Source organism: Phyllosticta capitalensis (genome assembly GCF_038381095.1).
Source record: "Phyllosticta capitalensis strain CBS 128856 chromosome Unknown BKA78scaffold_1, whole genome shotgun sequence".
NCBI lineage: Eukaryota > Fungi > Ascomycota > Dothideomycetes > Botryosphaeriales > Phyllostictaceae > Phyllosticta > Phyllosticta capitalensis.
In genome coordinates this window covers 3,420,603-3,437,074 of record NW_027117439.1, presented here as the reverse complement: position 1 = coordinate 3,437,074, position 16,472 = coordinate 3,420,603, and the positions used below count along the sequence as shown (strand labels likewise).

The window sequence follows — 16,472 nt, the reverse complement described above, 5'->3', positions numbered from 1 at the left end:
TTCTCCGCCGTCGCCAGGCAATCCACAGTCGCACAACGGCCTGTTGCGTCCAGATTGCCGGTTCTGCAACGTCTCCTGCATACGTGCAGCTCCGACTGTGACCGCGCTTCCAGCTTCCTCTTGCGTACCGACTGGCGTCAAGTCTTCGGCACTCGACCCATTCCTCTGGAATTCCTCGGGTTGGCCCTTGGTCTCTGAAACGGCGACACCCGGCATCCCGCACCACTATCACGGGAGATGCGCCCTCAGGAGTCAACCTTCCAGTCCAAGCCTTGCCCAGTGGTTTGCCAGTGTCCATGTGCTGCCGTTGGCCTCATTCCTAGGCTCCCTGCGAATGCTTTCCCAGACGGAGCCGACTCCGACCATGCGAACGTGTTCGAGAATGCTCGAAATGATTTGAGTTTGCGGGAACGGCTCGTGGTTGTGGTGGGCTCGTTGGCGGTGTGCCCTCGCAATGCGATTCGTCATTGCAACTTGGGACAGCTGCCATGTTGACCGGCCTGTCCCAGTGATGCAGAAGTTGTTGCCTGTTTGACATGCGTGGGCCTTCGACAGGCTTGACAATCGAGGTTCGCAATGCATTTTTCAATAGGACTTTTTTTTTTGCAATCAATGAGTACTGTAGGTAAGCAGACTCTGCCAAACTGTCAAGAGGAATCATCCAAGCTCTCGATTCGCCGGCAGAAGTACTTTGAAAGAATTAGAATGAAGTTTCGACTCGTATGCCAACGTGACCATTTCGAAGCTTCTTCAGAGTCGAGACTTCAACAGTCGGTCTTGCGCTTGGTCACATCTCATCTCAGTTCTCTCTTCCACCTACTGCAGTTCGCATGTTGGCCAAACAGTACCTGGACTAGCTCGTGGGTAGATGATTCATTTCAAACGCAATTTTTGCTACAGGTAGAGTATTTTCCATGTCTGCCTGACCAGATTTCGAATTGTAGCAGCGCTCAACACCATGTCGATCATCACTCACCAAATTGCCGCGAGCACCCAGTCGGCAACTTGTCGGCTCCGGATGGTTTCCGAAGGACGGGAGAAACCGATTCTCCGGAACCGGCGACTGGTCTGTGCGTTGGACCCTTCTCGCAGCTTGTGGCAAGCGGAATGACGGTCATTGATTCTCGACTCTACGCCACCGATCTCGCTCTCCAAAAGAAATACAATCTGCATCGATTTCACACTTCACGTCCTCAAACCGTATCATCGTTCGAGCAACCTCTCAATCGTCCTCTCGCAGGCCTCAACCTACACCATGCGCGCCATAATTAGACCCCAGCTCTTCACCCGCCGCTACCTTTCGACCAGTCTTCGCCCGCGCGCCTCATCATCAACAACTTCGCCATTCGGCAGCGCGCCCGGCCCGCAACGGTTGCCCAAGGAAGAGCAAGAAATCTTTGAAGAGCTTCAACGGCGCTCAACCGGTGCCTTCAGCACGCCGCGGCCAGTCGTCAACCAGTCTCCTCAATCATCCTCCGCAGCCGCCGAACAGACAGAAGGCCAAGACAAGTTCGAAATCAGCGCCGAGGGCGAGGGCGAAGAACTGCACCCCGACGTCCGGAGAGGTGCTCAGCCCGAGTTTGAGGGTGACGTAAATCCAAAGACGGGAGAGGTGGGCGGACCCAAGAACGAGCCGCTCCGGTGGGGTTCTCAGAGCGACTGGAGTTTCAACGGCAGGGTTACGGACTTTTAGAGGGGATGAGAAAAGAGATGGTGGGGTTTACAATTCCGCATCGGGGCGATGTGCAAGGCTAGATTGAGGTCTGCACGAGTTGGCAGGAGCTGAGAGCAGGGCATGAGACGCTCGCTGCCATGCGACGCGCTTAACGTGCGTCTCTTCCGTCATGACCTGGGATACTCGCCACGGGGCAGTCGTTAGTTGCGATAGAGAGGTGTAGAGGATTAAGACCTCGGAATTTCCGCGGGGCCAAGGCCAGTTCTTCGTTGGTCGTTGCATCCTACACGAAGGTACAAATCTATCCATGTTGTTCTTCAACACCAATTCTCGACACAGCTCAGCATCTTGGAATACTTCAAGTGGAACCCTGTCTTTCTCTCCACACCGACTTTGATGATGTTCTGGGTCAGGTCGACCAAAAAGTCTAAACAGCACGATCCCCGTCCATGAGCAAACCCTGCTTGAAACGCGCCTTCCGACTAACCAAAACGCCAATCTCTTATAATCGACTCAGCTAGGCTGACTGGCGCCCACTTTCACTGGCCAATTCCTCCGCCGCGCCGGCAACTAAGGCCCTGTCGAGGACCCTTAATTCCACGAACTGGGATGGCCGATCGTCTTCACACCACCGCCCACCCATCGTCCACACGCTTTTCCTCGACCAGCCCATCACTGCTCCACCGCATTCCGTCGACGACTGAATCAGTATCCGTAGGTCGATCATTGTATGGCGTCAGCATCGTTATCAACAAGCAACAACGCGTGCCAGCTTCTCCGCACGACATCTTCGATCTTTGACAAAAAGTGCATTGAGGCTGTCCGAACCTTGAGACCACTCTTCTCCATAATTGCCTTGCGCGCCCATCCGCCGCGTTTCCAAACAAAGTCGGCGCGACTACTGGCCATGTTTATGCTCTGCGTGCTTCGATAGAGTTTCCCTTCCGCTGCCACCGGCTGCCCCCCTTGATATATCGTCTGCACCTCATCCTGTTCCAAGCCACTCCCAGCCCTGCATGACTATTTTCATATTGGCTCAGTCGACGAATTGAACGGCGATTGTGCCCTGTGCGTTATCATATGTTAGCGCCCTGCTATAACTGCTAGGTCCCCCACTTGGCTTCTGTGTGAGTAAGGTTGCTTTGGCAGACAGAGCCAACGCCCCTTCAACATGGCGTATAGTAAGCGGCAGATTGTGACGGCGCTCAGCGTCATTGTAGGTAGTCCGATCAAGCAAAGAAGTTATGAGCTGACAATCCTTAGTATCTTCTCGTTCTCACGGCACTCGCGTGGTAAGTACACCGGCTAGTAGTACATCATCAACTTCTTCGGCCAATGCTAACCTGCAAAACAGTTGGGCCCACACCTCTGTCCAGCGCTACTCCCTGCCTCTCCCGTCCCTCATATCTGGCTTGCTCATCATCACGCCTGCCGTGGTCGGCCTCGCTGTTGACCGGCTCACACGCATCCGGCCGTCATCACGCAGTACCGCTTTGACAATCTCGCCTTCATCGTCGTATGGCACCTTTCCTGGGGCCGAGCGCGGCGGGGGCGGCGGCGGTATGACTCCACGAGCTCTTGTTCAGCTACTTCCGCGGCATTACCTGAGGACGCAATTGTCGGCACTGGGCATGACCATTTTCCTCACGGCCCTCGCCTCTCTCGCTTCACCCTACGTGACGCAGAACCGCGGGCTGACCTGCGCGCTGGACAACGCGTGGAAAGACTTGTTTCGGGCGGGACGAGGTGGTGAAATTCAGCTAATCCAAGACGCGTGGGAGTGTTGTGGGTTGCACAGTGTGTACGACATGGCGTGGCCGTTCGCAAGACATTCGGGCGGCGTCACGGAGCGGTCACGGTGCAGACAGATGTACGGCAGGGAGACGAGCTGCTATGGGGTGTGGGAGGATGAGGAGAGGAGGACGGCTGGTTTAGTCATTGGCATCACTACTGGCGTGTGGTTGTGGAAGGTATGTTGACCCCTGAACCCCTCGAGTTTCCCCCCTGGACGAGGAACTTGAAATGTTGACTTCACGATTACAGATGCTCGTCCTTTTCACTCCTCGCCATCGTCCGTCCTGGCTCTCTACGCATCGCACGCCCCCTCCGGCGCCGCCGCCGCGAGCAACACAGCAAGCGACGCCTTTCCTACCTCGTGCGCTCACAACGGCTCCGCATGTTTCGCCCCCTCCCCCTCCGCCAACAGACGCATCGATGACTTCCAATATAACTTCGTTCCCGCAATCACAGAACATCGGCACAAACAACGCTAGCCACCATGCTGGAAACGAAACGATTTCTCCCAACAACACTCCCACCCCCTACAATCAGCACTTCCTCGCCAAATCGCCCTCGCGCAACATCCCCAAGCGCGAACGCAACCGTCCCTCGGCCTTGAATATCCCCTACCACGCTGCCACGCCCGACGCGGGATACGCAAACTCGCCTGGCCCGGAACTCGGCGATTTGGAGAATTCGTCTCTCTACCGCGACGGCGCCTCCTCCGACTCAGAAGCCAGCTCCCTCCACCACGACCGCGGCGGCGACGGCTACGACTCGGACCGCGAGCTCTTCATCAACGGCGCCCCGTCACCACTCCCTCCACACTACCGAGACGTCGAGGACGGCACGCCCACAAACACCGCCGACCCGCCTGCGCTCTCGCACTACCACCTCCGCCTCGCCAACGCTAGTTCCAACAAATGCAGCAGCAACAACAGCAACAGCGGCACCGGCAAAAACGACAACCACGCCTCCAAATCGTCCTCGCAGTTCGGCGTCGCGCACTACCGACGCTCCCCCACCGCCTTCAAATTCCCCATGAGCCCGCTCAGCCAACGCAGCTCCAACACGCCGTCTGCCGCCAGCGAACCAGTATCCGCGCAGTCAGTGCCGACATCGCGCCCGGCCAGCCGCGGCGACAAAGACAAAGACGCGGGCGGCAGCGAGAGCGACGGCGCGCTGGACCCCGGCGCCGCGAATGGCGTCGGCAGCGAAAGCGACGACAGCGCCGTCAGCGTGCAGACGGCCGTCGAGGACCGTCCGCGCACGGCGCCCGTGACGCTGGGGCCGCGGCGGCTGAGCCCGCGGCCGCGCTCCAAGCACGCCGTGCTCAATGGCAGTACGGGGGCGCCGAAGATTGGTGGGTTTGGCGCCTTTGCGTATGGAGGGGGGTATGGGGGTGTGGGAGGAGGTGGAGGAGGAGGGGTTAGGGGCGTGAAGCCGAATGTGCCGGCGGTGTTGGTGACGGAGGTGGGGGATGATGATGACGAGGGGGGGTGTGATGAGATGAGTAGTAGTCGCGAGAGACTGGTTGTGAGGGCTGGAGGGGGAGGAGGGGATGAATAGGTAGGTGAGTTGGTTGAGACGGTGGGAGGGGAGAGGAGACGGGTGGTTGTGCTCTTCTTGCTCAAGATTTTGTGGAGATGGGGAGACTGAGATTGAGGTGGTTGCTGTCGATTGATGGTTTGGTTGTCTTTTCACATCTCTTTGCTTTCTTCCTGGATACCCGCCTCGCTAGGGTGTATGATTTGTTTTCACGGCGTTGTCGTTTTTCACAATTTCCCCTTGTTTTACTGGCGTGTGGAGGGTTTGTCGTTTTCGACCAGGGCGTGTTTTCGTTTCTCTTGTGTACTCTTGATGACACACGACGTTTGACGCTAGCTTCAAGAAAGGTAGAAAATCAATACATGAGTGTAGATTGCGAGGTGAGTCGAGATGCTGGCTCTTGTGCTTGAGTTTAGGTGTTGGAGTCTAGCCCCGTTATCAGCACAATGCAACTGTGGTAGGCAACTCCATACGATTGCTTCTATTGTTCTTCTACTTTGCGCTGCGTTGCGTTTCTCAATGCGGTTGATACTAAAGCGAGAGCCACGTCAACCCATATGAGTGGTTTTACTGATTGCTCTCATTGCCTTTGTGGCCTACAGGTACTTATATCTGACGCATTAGGTTTTATAGAGAAGAGTGCTAGAGATCTCGCTTGCTTCTGAGCTATAGGCCTCCCAAAGATGCGAGATCACACTAACTTATTTCATATATACTTATTTAAGTACGCGTCTAATGCGTACTTGACGCTTATTCTTTAATGCTACACCTTGAAAGCTGGTTTTAACGCCCCCCTTGCCTCCTGATAGGGACAGCAGCGCAATTAGGAGGTTCTGTTGCGCAACGCAATTGGCACTCCTTATTGGACTGAGCAAAACGCAACAAGAGCCCTTATTGTGTTGCATTGCTTACCACGCTGTACAATGATACCTAAAGAAAGTACAGTGAATAGAGACCGGTTATTGGCTATCACTATTCAGGGAGAAGTACTTAATAAACCGGTAAGTAGACGGAAAAGGAGCTAGGAGAGGTAGGATCATTGAAGCGCGACCTAAAAATGGTCAACAGAGGTTAACAGTTCTCCAGGAATGTCGCCAATGCCCTTATTTCAGGGGCTTTGGGCTATCTACTAGATCTGGTAGCACCCAAGCAGCATGTAGCGCCGCTGATGCTTCAAAAGGTCGAGTTGACTTGCTCGATATGAAGGATGGGTTGACAACGGACAGCACACGGTGGCAAGGCATCTCAACGGGACGTCCAGGACTAGACGGCAAATCAGCTTCCAACCTGAGGTGAAGGAGCTTCTGACACTCCTGCTCGTTCTTGGGGTCAGGCTGCGGGCGCATCTTCTCATGTACTCACCCGACCAGTTCGCTCCTTCTTCGACTGCCGACTTGCTCCTTCTACTTTTGCGAATCCGCTGCTGCCTCCTCAAGTGCGACATCCTCGCTCGCCTAAACGCGCACCTTTCTGCACAAACCTCTCAAAACCTCAAGCTGAGCCGCGCGCCAAACCTCTACAACTCGACCAAAGCCTGCCTCTTCACCTCGACCTAGACCTACCTCTTCAGCTCGACCTTCCCAGTGCGCACGCTCTTTTCGCTCGTCTTTGCCTCTTTCTTCGACGCTCAAACTCACCATGGCTATATTGTGGGCTGAAGAGCGGTCTGAGGATATCGCTGAAGACTCGGACAATGACTCTGCTGAAAGTGAAGCTGGCGACCTGCCACCAGGTGACGGTAACAGACACATCGCTTGAAGCCTCACTACTTCTGCTAACGATCATAGGGAGCCGCAGTCGTGGCCAGCCGGCCATCACGAACTTTTTCCGGACGACGGGCCCGTCTAGCGCACATGAGGACACTCATTCCACAGGCGAAACAGGTCCAGAATCCGTGCTTATCGATGGCACTGAGCTTGAAGAGCACTCTCCCTCACTTTTTCTGGAATATCTCGAGATGCCTCCGAGGGGAGGACGGGACTTTGTCGTGACGCAGGTCAGGCGCCATCTCAAGCAATATTGGCATAAGGAAGCCTTTGGCTGCTCAATCGATCTGGATACCTGGAAGATCATCGTCAACAACATTTCGAATCAAAGTCCACCCGGCGAAAAACGCGAGCTGAAGTAGAATCTGGTGAAGGCGAGGTTCAGCTTTGACGAAGCCAGTTGCATCGCGAGTTCACTCTGTCAACTCGTGCAGAGATGGCCTACTCCAATCACAGAGACTGAGTACGCGATTACGAGACATGAGTTTGACATGCTACGACTAGCTATCGACTTTGCAGTTCCGCAGCCAAGGCTGTTCATCCTGCCGGAAGTCAGCTGGCATGACAGAGCAGCCGGCGAGCTTTGGCTGTACGAGTGCTCTCCACCTCATACTATTCAATGGTACACATTCAGCTAACAGGACACATAGTGCGCGACTCGATCTCCAAACGAGGAATGGTGTTATAGGATTTGAAATCCGCATTGTGGCAAGGGATCTGGATCTACACGCGCGTGTGCCAAAGCTCGACACCCACGTGCGATTCCAAGACCTCGAAGCAACCATTGAAGAGCTCATATACCTGGAGCTGACGCTTGAGCAATACTATCGACATCGCCGAGCCATAGATATCTGCCACTACGCCGCTGCGGTCATGCACGACAAGTTTTTCGACAGTCTCCCGGCTATTCACGCGTTTCTTGAGCAGCTTACTCTTCCTTTCAAGAGGCACAGAAGAAGAGAATGGCCATTCCTGCTTGGTGTTCAGAGGGATAGCGAAAAAGATGTTTCAGCGATCAAATTCAATTCGAAAATTGTCAGCGGCCTGACACGCATTCAAACCACGACGGGTTGGTATCCTCCGTTCTCGTACTGTCAGGCCGAGCCACCAGTGGTCCTCCTGATCATCAGTTCTACCCCAGAGTGGGTGTGTACAGTCGTTGACACCATATGGAACACCTTTCGGGAGGCAAGAAGCATGCCGGAGATCATGGAGGCTGGAAGAAGAGCAACACAGGTTGTGAATCAACGCATCCGCGAAGGCAAGCATCCTTGGAAAACCTGTTGCTGCTCAGAAGCTCAGGCGGGCTACACTTTGCACAGCTGCTCGATGTGCTTCATTCAGACTCTGTGCACTGCCCTATCTGTCGACAACAGCACTGGTCATCGTACATGCTATTCCTGTCGGCATCCAGAACACAAGAACAACACGTCTGCATTTTCAGATTCTGGTGATTCTGATGATTCTGATGACTCTCAGTAATCAGACGACAATCGGCTTTGGTCATTTCAACCGCAGGGGAAAGGGTGCGAAGGCTGTGAGGGTTACAGGAAGACAGGCGGATTGTGCGATTAATTTTCTGCCGCATTGAAGTACTAGAGATATGGGAAGTAGGGTAGCGGCTTTCGAAATGGACGGCAGATTTCTGACACTTCATTTTCAACCTTTGACACCCCCTTTGCTTGAGGACATAGATTGACTGCAAGTTGTCACTAACTGCCCAACGTAGTAGTCATTGTCTACCATTGACTACGCCTACACGGACACCTACGCCTATGCTAGTTATTTATGAGTCTTATTAGTACTACATAATCAGAGTGGCCAGCAATGCAATGCAACGCAATATACGGTCCGCATTGCATGGATTGCACAGCGCAATGAAAGAAGCCATATTGTATTGACCAATAAGAGACTCCCATTGCATTGCATTGCCTTTATTGATTGCATAACAACACGCACACCGCCCGGCAGAACCCCCCCTTACTCCACCTAAATTAGCCAAATTTCCAATTTGGGAAAGGTCTGCAGCAGAGCCCTGCTTACACTCCCTTATACTCTCTTTGTGCTTCCTTATGCAACGCAACGCAATGCAAAATGGCCTATGATATTGATCGCATTGAATAAACAAGAGATAGGCCATTGATTGTATTGCGTTGCGTTGCGCAATGCAATTAGTGCAATAATTGCGTTATCATTGAGTTGCTGGCCACTCTGAACATAATGCAGCTACTGCTCGTGCGCAACTGTAGCATCCTGTTAATCACTCCTTGTACACATGTAGCTTGACTTCCTCGCCATACAACTCAGTCTATGAACAAAAATACCGGGAGCATTCGAGCGCAAAGCTCCGTAGATGGAATTTCTTTTATGACCTTGTGGTGGAGTTGTCAAAAATTGAAATTGAGGCATCAACGTAATCATGATGAACTTGGTGTGAACAAATTTTCAGCAGTAAACTGAGCTCACGGCTCAGCTTTCCATTTGAACCTAGCCGGACTTGCGACATAGAAGCGATAAACACCAAGAAAGAAAAGTCCCAACAACCATTGTCTAGAACCAAGCACCGTTCACCTCCATACCGCCCCGTTTCAATGTCGATGAGAAGACCCCCAAAAAGTTCAGTCCATCCAGGAATGCTTTCCGACAGACATTGTCAAAGGTGCGACGCTGAGTTTGGCCGCACTCAGCCTCAGCGGCAAGACTTGCAGACCCGGTTCCCACGGCCGTCTCTGACAATCATGGAGCCGCAGAGGATCTGGGCATTGCAAAGCGAGCAGCTGTGCAAGTTGGAAGCCGACTCGCCGTCGCCACAACCACACTCCACAGCCGGAGACTCGCCATCCCGGATCTTGATGTTGACGTTGTCCGCCGCCTGGGCGCCACACCTGATGACGTACTTGATTGGTCTGCCCTGGCGGAATGCCTTGTAAACCGCGTCGCTGACGGGACAGAACCAGGCAGGGTCCGCGCTGTTGATGACAATGCGGAAATTTTCCCAGCCGCAGCGCTGACCAGGCTGCATGGCCATCAGAATGCGCATCTTCTCGGCATTGAAGGTCGCGACTGTCTTGTTGATATGTGGCTTCCTACTGATTTGGAGTAGAGGCGCGGAGGATTCACCAGGCTCATCGTCAGCGTCACCGTCATCAGCGGCAGGCGCAGAGGAGGCGGAGGTGACGAGATCATGGCTGTCTGATTTCTGTCAGTGGCAGTAAGTTTGAAGTTTGGCTCATTGGCTTACCAGCAGACATACCACTCACACTGATTGATGTCTGCTCGGGCATGTTGTTGGGAGCGTGATCTTCTGCGATGATGAGCAAATGTCAGAATAGTTGAGAGGTCATATTCATACCGTCGCCTTGCTGCAAGTTGCCAGTTGAGCGTGCGACGGAATCGGCAGTCATGGTGGAAGGTGCAGCGAGGAGATAAGGAAGCAAGCGAGAGAAAATCCTGTGTGTGGTGCGGACGACGAATCTTCTCGGTAGTGGTGAGGAGGTCAAAAAGATCATGGAGTGGGAACAAAGATAGATGCAGTCTTGATTGCGAGTGAATCACATATCTTATGGTCAGGTTTCCATGCCACTGCAAACAGTGACTGCCGAAGAACACGGCAACAATGTGTTTCCATCCACTGAGCATTATAAGACCAAGCTAAAGTCACCGAAAAATCGGCAGAAAATTGCTCCTCCGTCCATCAAACTCCACAAGACCCATGCTTCCCCATTCAAAAACGCTGCGAAATTGAAGCAAATTGAGTCGACAGCTCATCGACTCTCGACTTTTTGCCTCACAGGAATAGCACGTCAGTCGTGACTCTCCCTAAGGCAAGAGTAGCAAACCCGCCGCCAACCAAGCCGCGGCTCGGGAATCAAACAGGTGCACATGTTTGAGACGCCGCACGCCAAACAGATATGCCACCTCGAACAGGCCATACCGCTCTCGCGGATTGTCTCCTTCTGAATCCATCCGTTGACGATGTCTGCCGCCTTGGCGCCTTCCTTCAAGATGTCACGCATGTTTTTGCCCTTATGCAGTTCTGAGTCGATGGTTTCGCGCACTGGAGAAAGCCAGGCGGGGTGCACGCTTTTGATTTCGAGGAAAGGCAAGGGCCAGCTTGAAGGTGAAATATCTCCGGGCCTCAAAACATCGATGGCCTTTGTGTTGTACTTGACGACGGTGACGTTTTGGTCTGGAAACCTGGTGACTTCGAGAAGAGACTGCGAAGGTGCGTCATGACCGTGGCTGTCTGCTGGGGTCTCTGTCTGTGCGTCTGATTGTGTCAGAATCTGAAGTCGTGGTTTTTGGGTTGGTTGGCTTACCGTTTGATGAGCCAGTCAAAGCGGCTACATCTAGATTGCGGTGGTAAAGCTCATCAATGCATTCTGAGAGGTTTAGCAGGTGGCTGGAGACGTTGGGGTTTATCCTCATACGATGCAAATGCATCATACCCAAGGCCTCCTTGAGATCAATAGGCATGGCGGAAGAGTCCGAAGGGCTGACGAGTGAGCAAAACAGTCGATGAGATCGACAAAAGGCGTCAGTGGGATGGAATGGGCGATGAAGCCTTCAGATGAGGACTTTTAGAGTTCAAAATGTTGGAGGACGCATTTTGGCTTGTTTGCCGACAGTGCGCAGGCTGGCTGCACGTAGCCGCGAGTGAGGAAGCAGCGATCCGACCGGGCAGACAGATGGCGCAACCCGGTGCACCCGTGAAGTTATTGAAAAGCTTTCATCCTGCTGCCTAAGAAGTCAGTGTAGACAAGAGTTGGCTTGTCTGAAGAATCGACGGTGGCTATTCAAGAGTATTGTTGGTTGCGTGCTTGGTGTTGTAGTTGGGAGAGTTGTGCCATGTGCACGTGTCAGGGGTCACCTCTCAACCACTTGCAGCGGGAAGGAAGGCGGGCTAGACCGGTAGGTGCCGGATTGCGATACCGTGCTTGGACTTCAGAGCAGCTCAAACCTCATGCGGTCGGATGTCCGTACTCCCTACTTTTGAAACACACAACTCGTCGTCTGCTGGAGGGAGTCAGTTTGTCACCAAATACGAAGTGCGAGAATGGCACGACGCGACGCTACAACTGACTCAACCACAATAATTGTTCAAACACGTCTCGCGCGGCATAGACTGAAGCCCATGATTCGCAAACCAATAACCTGGTGGACATGAAATTAAGCACCAGCCGAGTCCGAGACGCTAACCGAAAAAGGCAATACCCCATGTTGTCTGCATATGATGGAAGCAATGACTGATATCTGACAAGCAAGGCCAGCTCTTCGTCCATTCCGTAATCCTACACTTGCTCCAAACCGTCTCGCCAAAATATTGATGCTCGCGTCGGCCGCTTTGCCTACGCGAACGCAACTTGGAATTGAAGTGCTCCTTTTCCAACCCCCATTTTCCCTCCCCATTCCCCTATATGTCAGGGATCAAGGAGTGATGGCTCATCGGAACAGCTCGACGCTTGAATATCCGAAGGCTTCCTGCTCTTTGTTTACTGGCAGTTGCTTTGGCCCTTCTGCCAAGAACCATCCGAGTTCTCACAACCACAGGTGCCATCGTGAGGATCCTAGTAAAGTTAGCACTTGTTGTATACCAACTAGACATCACGTAGACGTCAAGAATGGCCTACTCTGATGCAGCCCGCCCCTGTACCTTGTTCCTTTCCTTGACCACTCCCTGCGTTAATGTTAGTAAAAAATCTTAGGGTGGACAAAGATAAAAGGCTTCCGGATGAAGCAAGGTAAAGAGCCTCAGGGTGTTCAAAGCCGTACAAAAGAACGACCAAATTTGGTTGTTAGGTTGTTGCTGCCCCGGAGGAGGTTTCGTAAATGCGCCGCATTTTGTTCAAAGACTGTCAGATGCGACTCAAGGGCGGGAAGTGAGAGACTTATCCGTAGGGGGCACCATGATTTTTGTTCTTGGAAGGATCGACCATAAAGATAGCAAAGGTTTGCTTTCCGTGAACACGAGTATTCTGGGCACACTCGGCGGCCTGGATGTCTCTGGAAACCTTTACGGCTTGGGAGAAATCAACACCGGCTGGCACCATGAACTTGCTGTTGCTTTGGCAGGGTTGCAGCGTGGCCGTAGCGAAACCTGCGAACGCAAGGGAAAGAATGACGTTGAAAGACACCATATTGATTGATGTGTTGGGTTCCAAGAAAGAGCGGAAGTGACAGACTGACGAAAGGACTGTAGCAGCTGGTTGCTGACGCCATCAGTAGATGCGGGAGTGCGCTGTTATAACTGAGCAGAGATTCTCTTCAGCGCTGCGTGGTTTCCAGCACCACCAAAACCACGGTATTCCCAGCCAGCAAGCCATATGAGGTAATGGTGCTGCGGTGGTTTTCAACCACATCGAAACGTGGGTGTTCCTGGTTCGCGGCCAGATGCGGGAAGAGCGACCGTTGATCGCAGTAGTTTCAAAACGCGGCCTGAGACGTCAGGACATGGTTTCGCTCTCTAGCACCTCAACACTCCAGCAGTTGATGCCTGCCCCTATTAAGCCACGCTTTCGATGATCTTCATCAAGTTCGGCGCTCAGCAACGCCTCCTTGGCCAGCGCATTCGTTCCTTGCAAGTCTCCCTCGTAAAATTCATCAATCTGCCTGAGCGCATCAGTCATGATCCTGCATTTCACCCTACTCAGTACTTACCAGTCTCGAACTCGACCAACGTAATAATGCTTTCGTATCGCATGCGAGAGAGAGTGGACGCCGAGGCACGCTGCACGATGGGAAAGAACCATGGTGATTCTAGAGACAAACTTTTGGCGGTAGTGATGGATTCTTGATGAGAAATCGTATGTGTCGCACGACTGTGGGCGCTCAAACTGATAGGGCTATGGTTCCTGTCATTTGGGCGAGGATCATTTCGCGCCTTACGCGCTTCCCCTAATTCAGCTTTTGGCAATGATGTTGAGAACAATTGCTACACCGGAGACTTTTAAGCTGCTTTAATCTGTCCAACTTCTCATTTTCCCTATGCCCTTTCTTCAGTGTCCGGCCGCTTGCTTTCTGATGCGTATGGCGAATTTTTTCTCGCTTCCGAGTCAAGGTTGCTGATGCTCTTGCAATTCGGAAACAGTCTCGTAAGTTACAACTTCCGAACCGAATCTCCAGGTACCCGAGCGGCTTCGGCCCCGTTGTCGACATCTCACAGGGTGACTTGTTCGGCAGTCCATCTGCCTGAATTGCAAAGCCTATTCGTTTTTGCGTCACTTTTTTCAAACTCCACGACTGCGCGCCTCGACTTCCGTCTGACATCACTTACTTACTCAGTTGGCGCGCAAAGCTTTCGCACCAGTTGCGACGTTTGAAGCGCGTGGGAATTGGCCCTTGCTAGTGGCAGTTCGATACGCACTGTGCATTCTCTCTTGACAACAAAGCCGGTCGTTCTTCTTTTGCCCGTTTGAGGTACCTGTCTAATCCCGTTAGCACACCTCCTATTCAATTTTACCAAAATCACCAACGGAGACTTTCCGATGTGTTGATGCTTTGTTCTCTTTGGGGATGTTTGAGAAGAGTGCACAAGGTAAGTAGAAACAGGACGCGGACAATGAGAAAATCCACAACCCTACCTAGCACTGCACACAATCCGTCAGCTCCTGTCATTGACGCACACGATACACAGTCAAAGTTTTGTCCCTTATAACCAATCTCTTATGTTGTTGTATTTCGAACAGTTGTCCATTGCTTATGTCTGAAGGATTGTTGATAAAATTATCGGATGTCTTCAACCGATTTGCGACTTCGGAAATTCTCGGTTTCCGGTTTTTGCTCTCGCAGCCTTTGTACAACTGGGAGTCTGCTACGGGAATGACGTCAAACGGCAAGGGCACAATTTGACTTTGTCTTCGCCTCCACAAGTTTGGGTGTTCTGGCAATGACTCGGAAATCGGTTCCGTGTTGCTTTGCGTCGGAGTCGGAGTCGTATTTTGATTGGTGGGTGCTCTTCTTGTCGTTTGCGCTTCTATTCTAAGTAATCCAAAGCGGAGAGACAGGACTCGGGTGGAAGATGGAGGCTTTTGACTTGTGGATGATGGCCGTGGATGTCGATTGTTTGGCGCACGGAGAAGCGATGTGGTGAAGTTCAGCGAGAAGGTGAGATGAGACACATCCAATGACATGCCCATTGTCCATTCAAGCCTTAGAATCTGCCGCCAGTAATATCAGCATGAGCGGAAAGATGAAGTGACGAACTGTCGTCGCGATACATCGGTCAGGTGCCCCTCGACCCACCAAGGCTCCCCCTCCAACTCCCACACCGAGTCTACCCCTCCGACATACCAACTTCAACGACCTGTACTGGTCCGTTATCGTCCATTTCAGTGCGAAGCCAAGCAAAAGCGCAAAAGGACTCGAAATAGACTTAAAAATAAGCATCGACTTACTCAGCACGCTAACCGGATTCGGTAACCAAGCAAAGCATGTTGTCTTCCAAGTTCTTGACCTCGACGTCCACACACATAGACCTCTCTTGGCGCTGGGCACAGCAGTAGCACGGATGATTGCTCAAACAGAAGACCAGCTTTTCGTTCATTTCGTAATTCTAAAGTCTCCAAATCGAACCCCCTGAAATCCGCGTCTCGTCCCGGCGCCAGGCCATGCATGAATGCTAAAATGGTCGTGATGCTTTCTCATGGAAAGTGCAGGGTATCCAGACTCAGTCTGGCCTTCAGCAACTCGCTGCTTAAGAGCAGTTGCTGCTGCCCTTGTGCCAGGAGCCGTCAGAGTCTTCGCAGCCGCAGGTTCCGTCCTCGGGGTCCCTTGAAGAAATCAGTTAGCTCTGAATTGGTCAATAAGGAATAGAAATCGATTACTTAATGCATCCCGTGCCCTGTCCACTCGAAGAACCAAGGTTGCTCCCTAGAAAATTGTTAGTATCCTTCCTGAGAAAATGATGATTACATAAGCAATTTACAAAAAAATGTCCACGCATCTGCGTCTGTGACCATAGAAGAGTTGGAGCCAGCAGCAGTGGTGAAAGCGTAGCAGGTTCTAGAGATTCATTAGAAGCATTCCTAAAGAAAGGGGTCAAGTTTTGACTCACCCGTAGGGGGCACCGTGGTTGGAGTCCTTGGAGTGGTCGGTGATAAAGACAGCAAAGGTCTGGTCACCCGAGACACGAGTGTTGTGGGAGCATTCGGCAGCCTGAATGTCGTCGGAAGACTTGTCGGCAGAGCTGAGGTCGACGCTGGGCTTCTTGCCCTTGGTGTTGCTGGTGCAAGGGTCGAGAGTGGCCGTGGCGAGGCCGGCGAGGGCGAGGGCGGAGAGGACCTTGAAAGAGACCATTTTGATCGATTGATTGGGTATCAAGAAGGAGCGGTAGTATCGATAGACTTGCGGAAAGGACTGTAGGATTGGCTGGTTGCTGGAGAACTTGTTGCAACTAGCGGCACTTGGTTCTTATATCTGAACTAAAGGGCCAGAACATGGACCCATCTCCAGCACGTCTCAACTACTCGAGCATTGTTGTTGCCCCTGCGCAGAAACGCCCGCCAAGGCGACCGGCCGTGGCTTGACGTGAAACGCCATCCGGCGGGTTCAATCTATACACAGTGGTGCCATTGTGGAGTTGCGGACCGCGCGCTGATTTGACTGTGCAACGAGCGTTGGACGAATCGAGAGGGTCGAAGCCTCAGGATCACCGTCATGTGGGGCCGGGGCAGTGATTCCAGTTTCAAGCCTTCAGGGGTAGTCGA

The 16,472-nt window shown here is 52.6% G+C and overlaps 8 protein-coding genes across 8 annotated transcripts; 4 read left to right on the top strand and 4 right to left on the bottom strand.

The window, feature by feature from the left end:
• The first annotated feature begins 437 nt into the window (after nt 1-437).
• Nucleotides 438-1,693, top strand: BKA78DRAFT_359725 (uncharacterized protein). The gene has a single exon (XM_066892390.1). The coding sequence runs from the start codon at nt 577-579 to the stop codon at nt 1,270-1,272; it is 696 nt and encodes a 231-aa protein (XP_066749906.1). The 5' UTR covers nt 438-576; the 3' UTR covers nt 1,273-1,693.
• Nucleotides 1,256-1,693, top strand: BKA78DRAFT_291807 (uncharacterized protein; the record flags this gene model as incomplete). The annotated part of the gene is made up of 1 exon (XM_066885955.1): nt 1,256-1,693. The coding sequence occupies one exon, from the start codon at nt 1,256-1,258 to the stop codon at nt 1,691-1,693; it is 438 nt and encodes a 145-aa protein (XP_066749907.1).
• A 1,045-nt stretch (nt 1,694-2,738) lies between these two features.
• On the top strand, nt 2,739-5,380 carry BKA78DRAFT_340362 (uncharacterized protein). Its single transcript, XM_066890319.1, has 4 exons — nt 2,739-2,891; nt 2,939-2,967; nt 3,030-3,645; nt 3,719-5,380. Exons 1-4 carry the CDS (start codon nt 2,847-2,849, stop codon nt 5,021-5,023), a joined length of 1,995 nt encoding a protein of 664 aa, XP_066749905.1. The 5' UTR covers nt 2,739-2,846; the 3' UTR covers nt 5,024-5,380.
• Nucleotides 5,381-6,640: 1,260 nt separating this feature from the next.
• On the top strand, nt 6,641-8,250 carry BKA78DRAFT_376474 (uncharacterized protein; the record flags this gene model as incomplete). Its single annotated transcript, XM_066892828.1, has 3 exons — nt 6,641-6,740; nt 6,790-7,126; nt 7,419-8,250. The coding sequence occupies 3 exons, from the start codon at nt 6,641-6,643 to the stop codon at nt 8,248-8,250; spliced, it is 1,269 nt and encodes a 422-aa protein (XP_066749904.1).
• Nucleotides 8,251-9,457: 1,207 nt separating this feature from the next.
• On the bottom strand, nt 9,458-10,172 carry BKA78DRAFT_349157 (uncharacterized protein; the record flags this gene model as incomplete). Its single annotated transcript, XM_066890757.1, has 3 exons — nt 9,458-9,960; nt 10,010-10,072; nt 10,121-10,172. The coding sequence occupies 3 exons, from the start codon at nt 10,170-10,172 to the stop codon at nt 9,458-9,460; spliced, it is 618 nt and encodes a 205-aa protein (XP_066749903.1).
• Nucleotides 10,173-10,388: 216 nt separating this feature from the next.
• BKA78DRAFT_21217 (uncharacterized protein) lies at nt 10,389-11,586 on the bottom strand. Its single transcript, XM_066883656.1, has 3 exons — nt 11,199-11,586; nt 11,088-11,150; nt 10,389-11,038 (listed from the first exon to the last, which is right to left on the bottom strand). The coding sequence occupies exons 1-3, from the start codon at nt 11,242-11,244 to the stop codon at nt 10,572-10,574; spliced, it is 576 nt and encodes a 191-aa protein (XP_066749902.1). The 5' UTR covers nt 11,245-11,586; the 3' UTR covers nt 10,389-10,571.
• Nucleotides 11,587-14,126: 2,540 nt separating this feature from the next.
• Nucleotides 14,127-15,274, bottom strand: BKA78DRAFT_21202 (uncharacterized protein). Its single transcript, XM_066883655.1, has 3 exons — nt 15,162-15,274; nt 14,349-14,924; nt 14,127-14,188 (listed from the first exon to the last, which is right to left on the bottom strand). The coding sequence occupies exon 2, from the start codon at nt 14,901-14,903 to the stop codon at nt 14,379-14,381; it is 525 nt and encodes a 174-aa protein (XP_066749901.1). The 5' UTR covers nt 14,904-14,924; nt 15,162-15,274; the 3' UTR covers nt 14,127-14,188; nt 14,349-14,378.
• Nucleotides 15,275-16,275, bottom strand: BKA78DRAFT_21139 (uncharacterized protein). The gene is made up of 4 exons (XM_066883653.1): nt 15,821-16,275; nt 15,692-15,768; nt 15,591-15,636; nt 15,275-15,536 (listed from the first exon to the last, which is right to left on the bottom strand). Exons 1-4 carry the CDS (start codon nt 16,060-16,062, stop codon nt 15,461-15,463), a joined length of 441 nt encoding a protein of 146 aa, XP_066749900.1. The 5' UTR covers nt 16,063-16,275; the 3' UTR covers nt 15,275-15,460.
• Nucleotides 16,276-16,472: the final 197 nt, after the last annotated feature.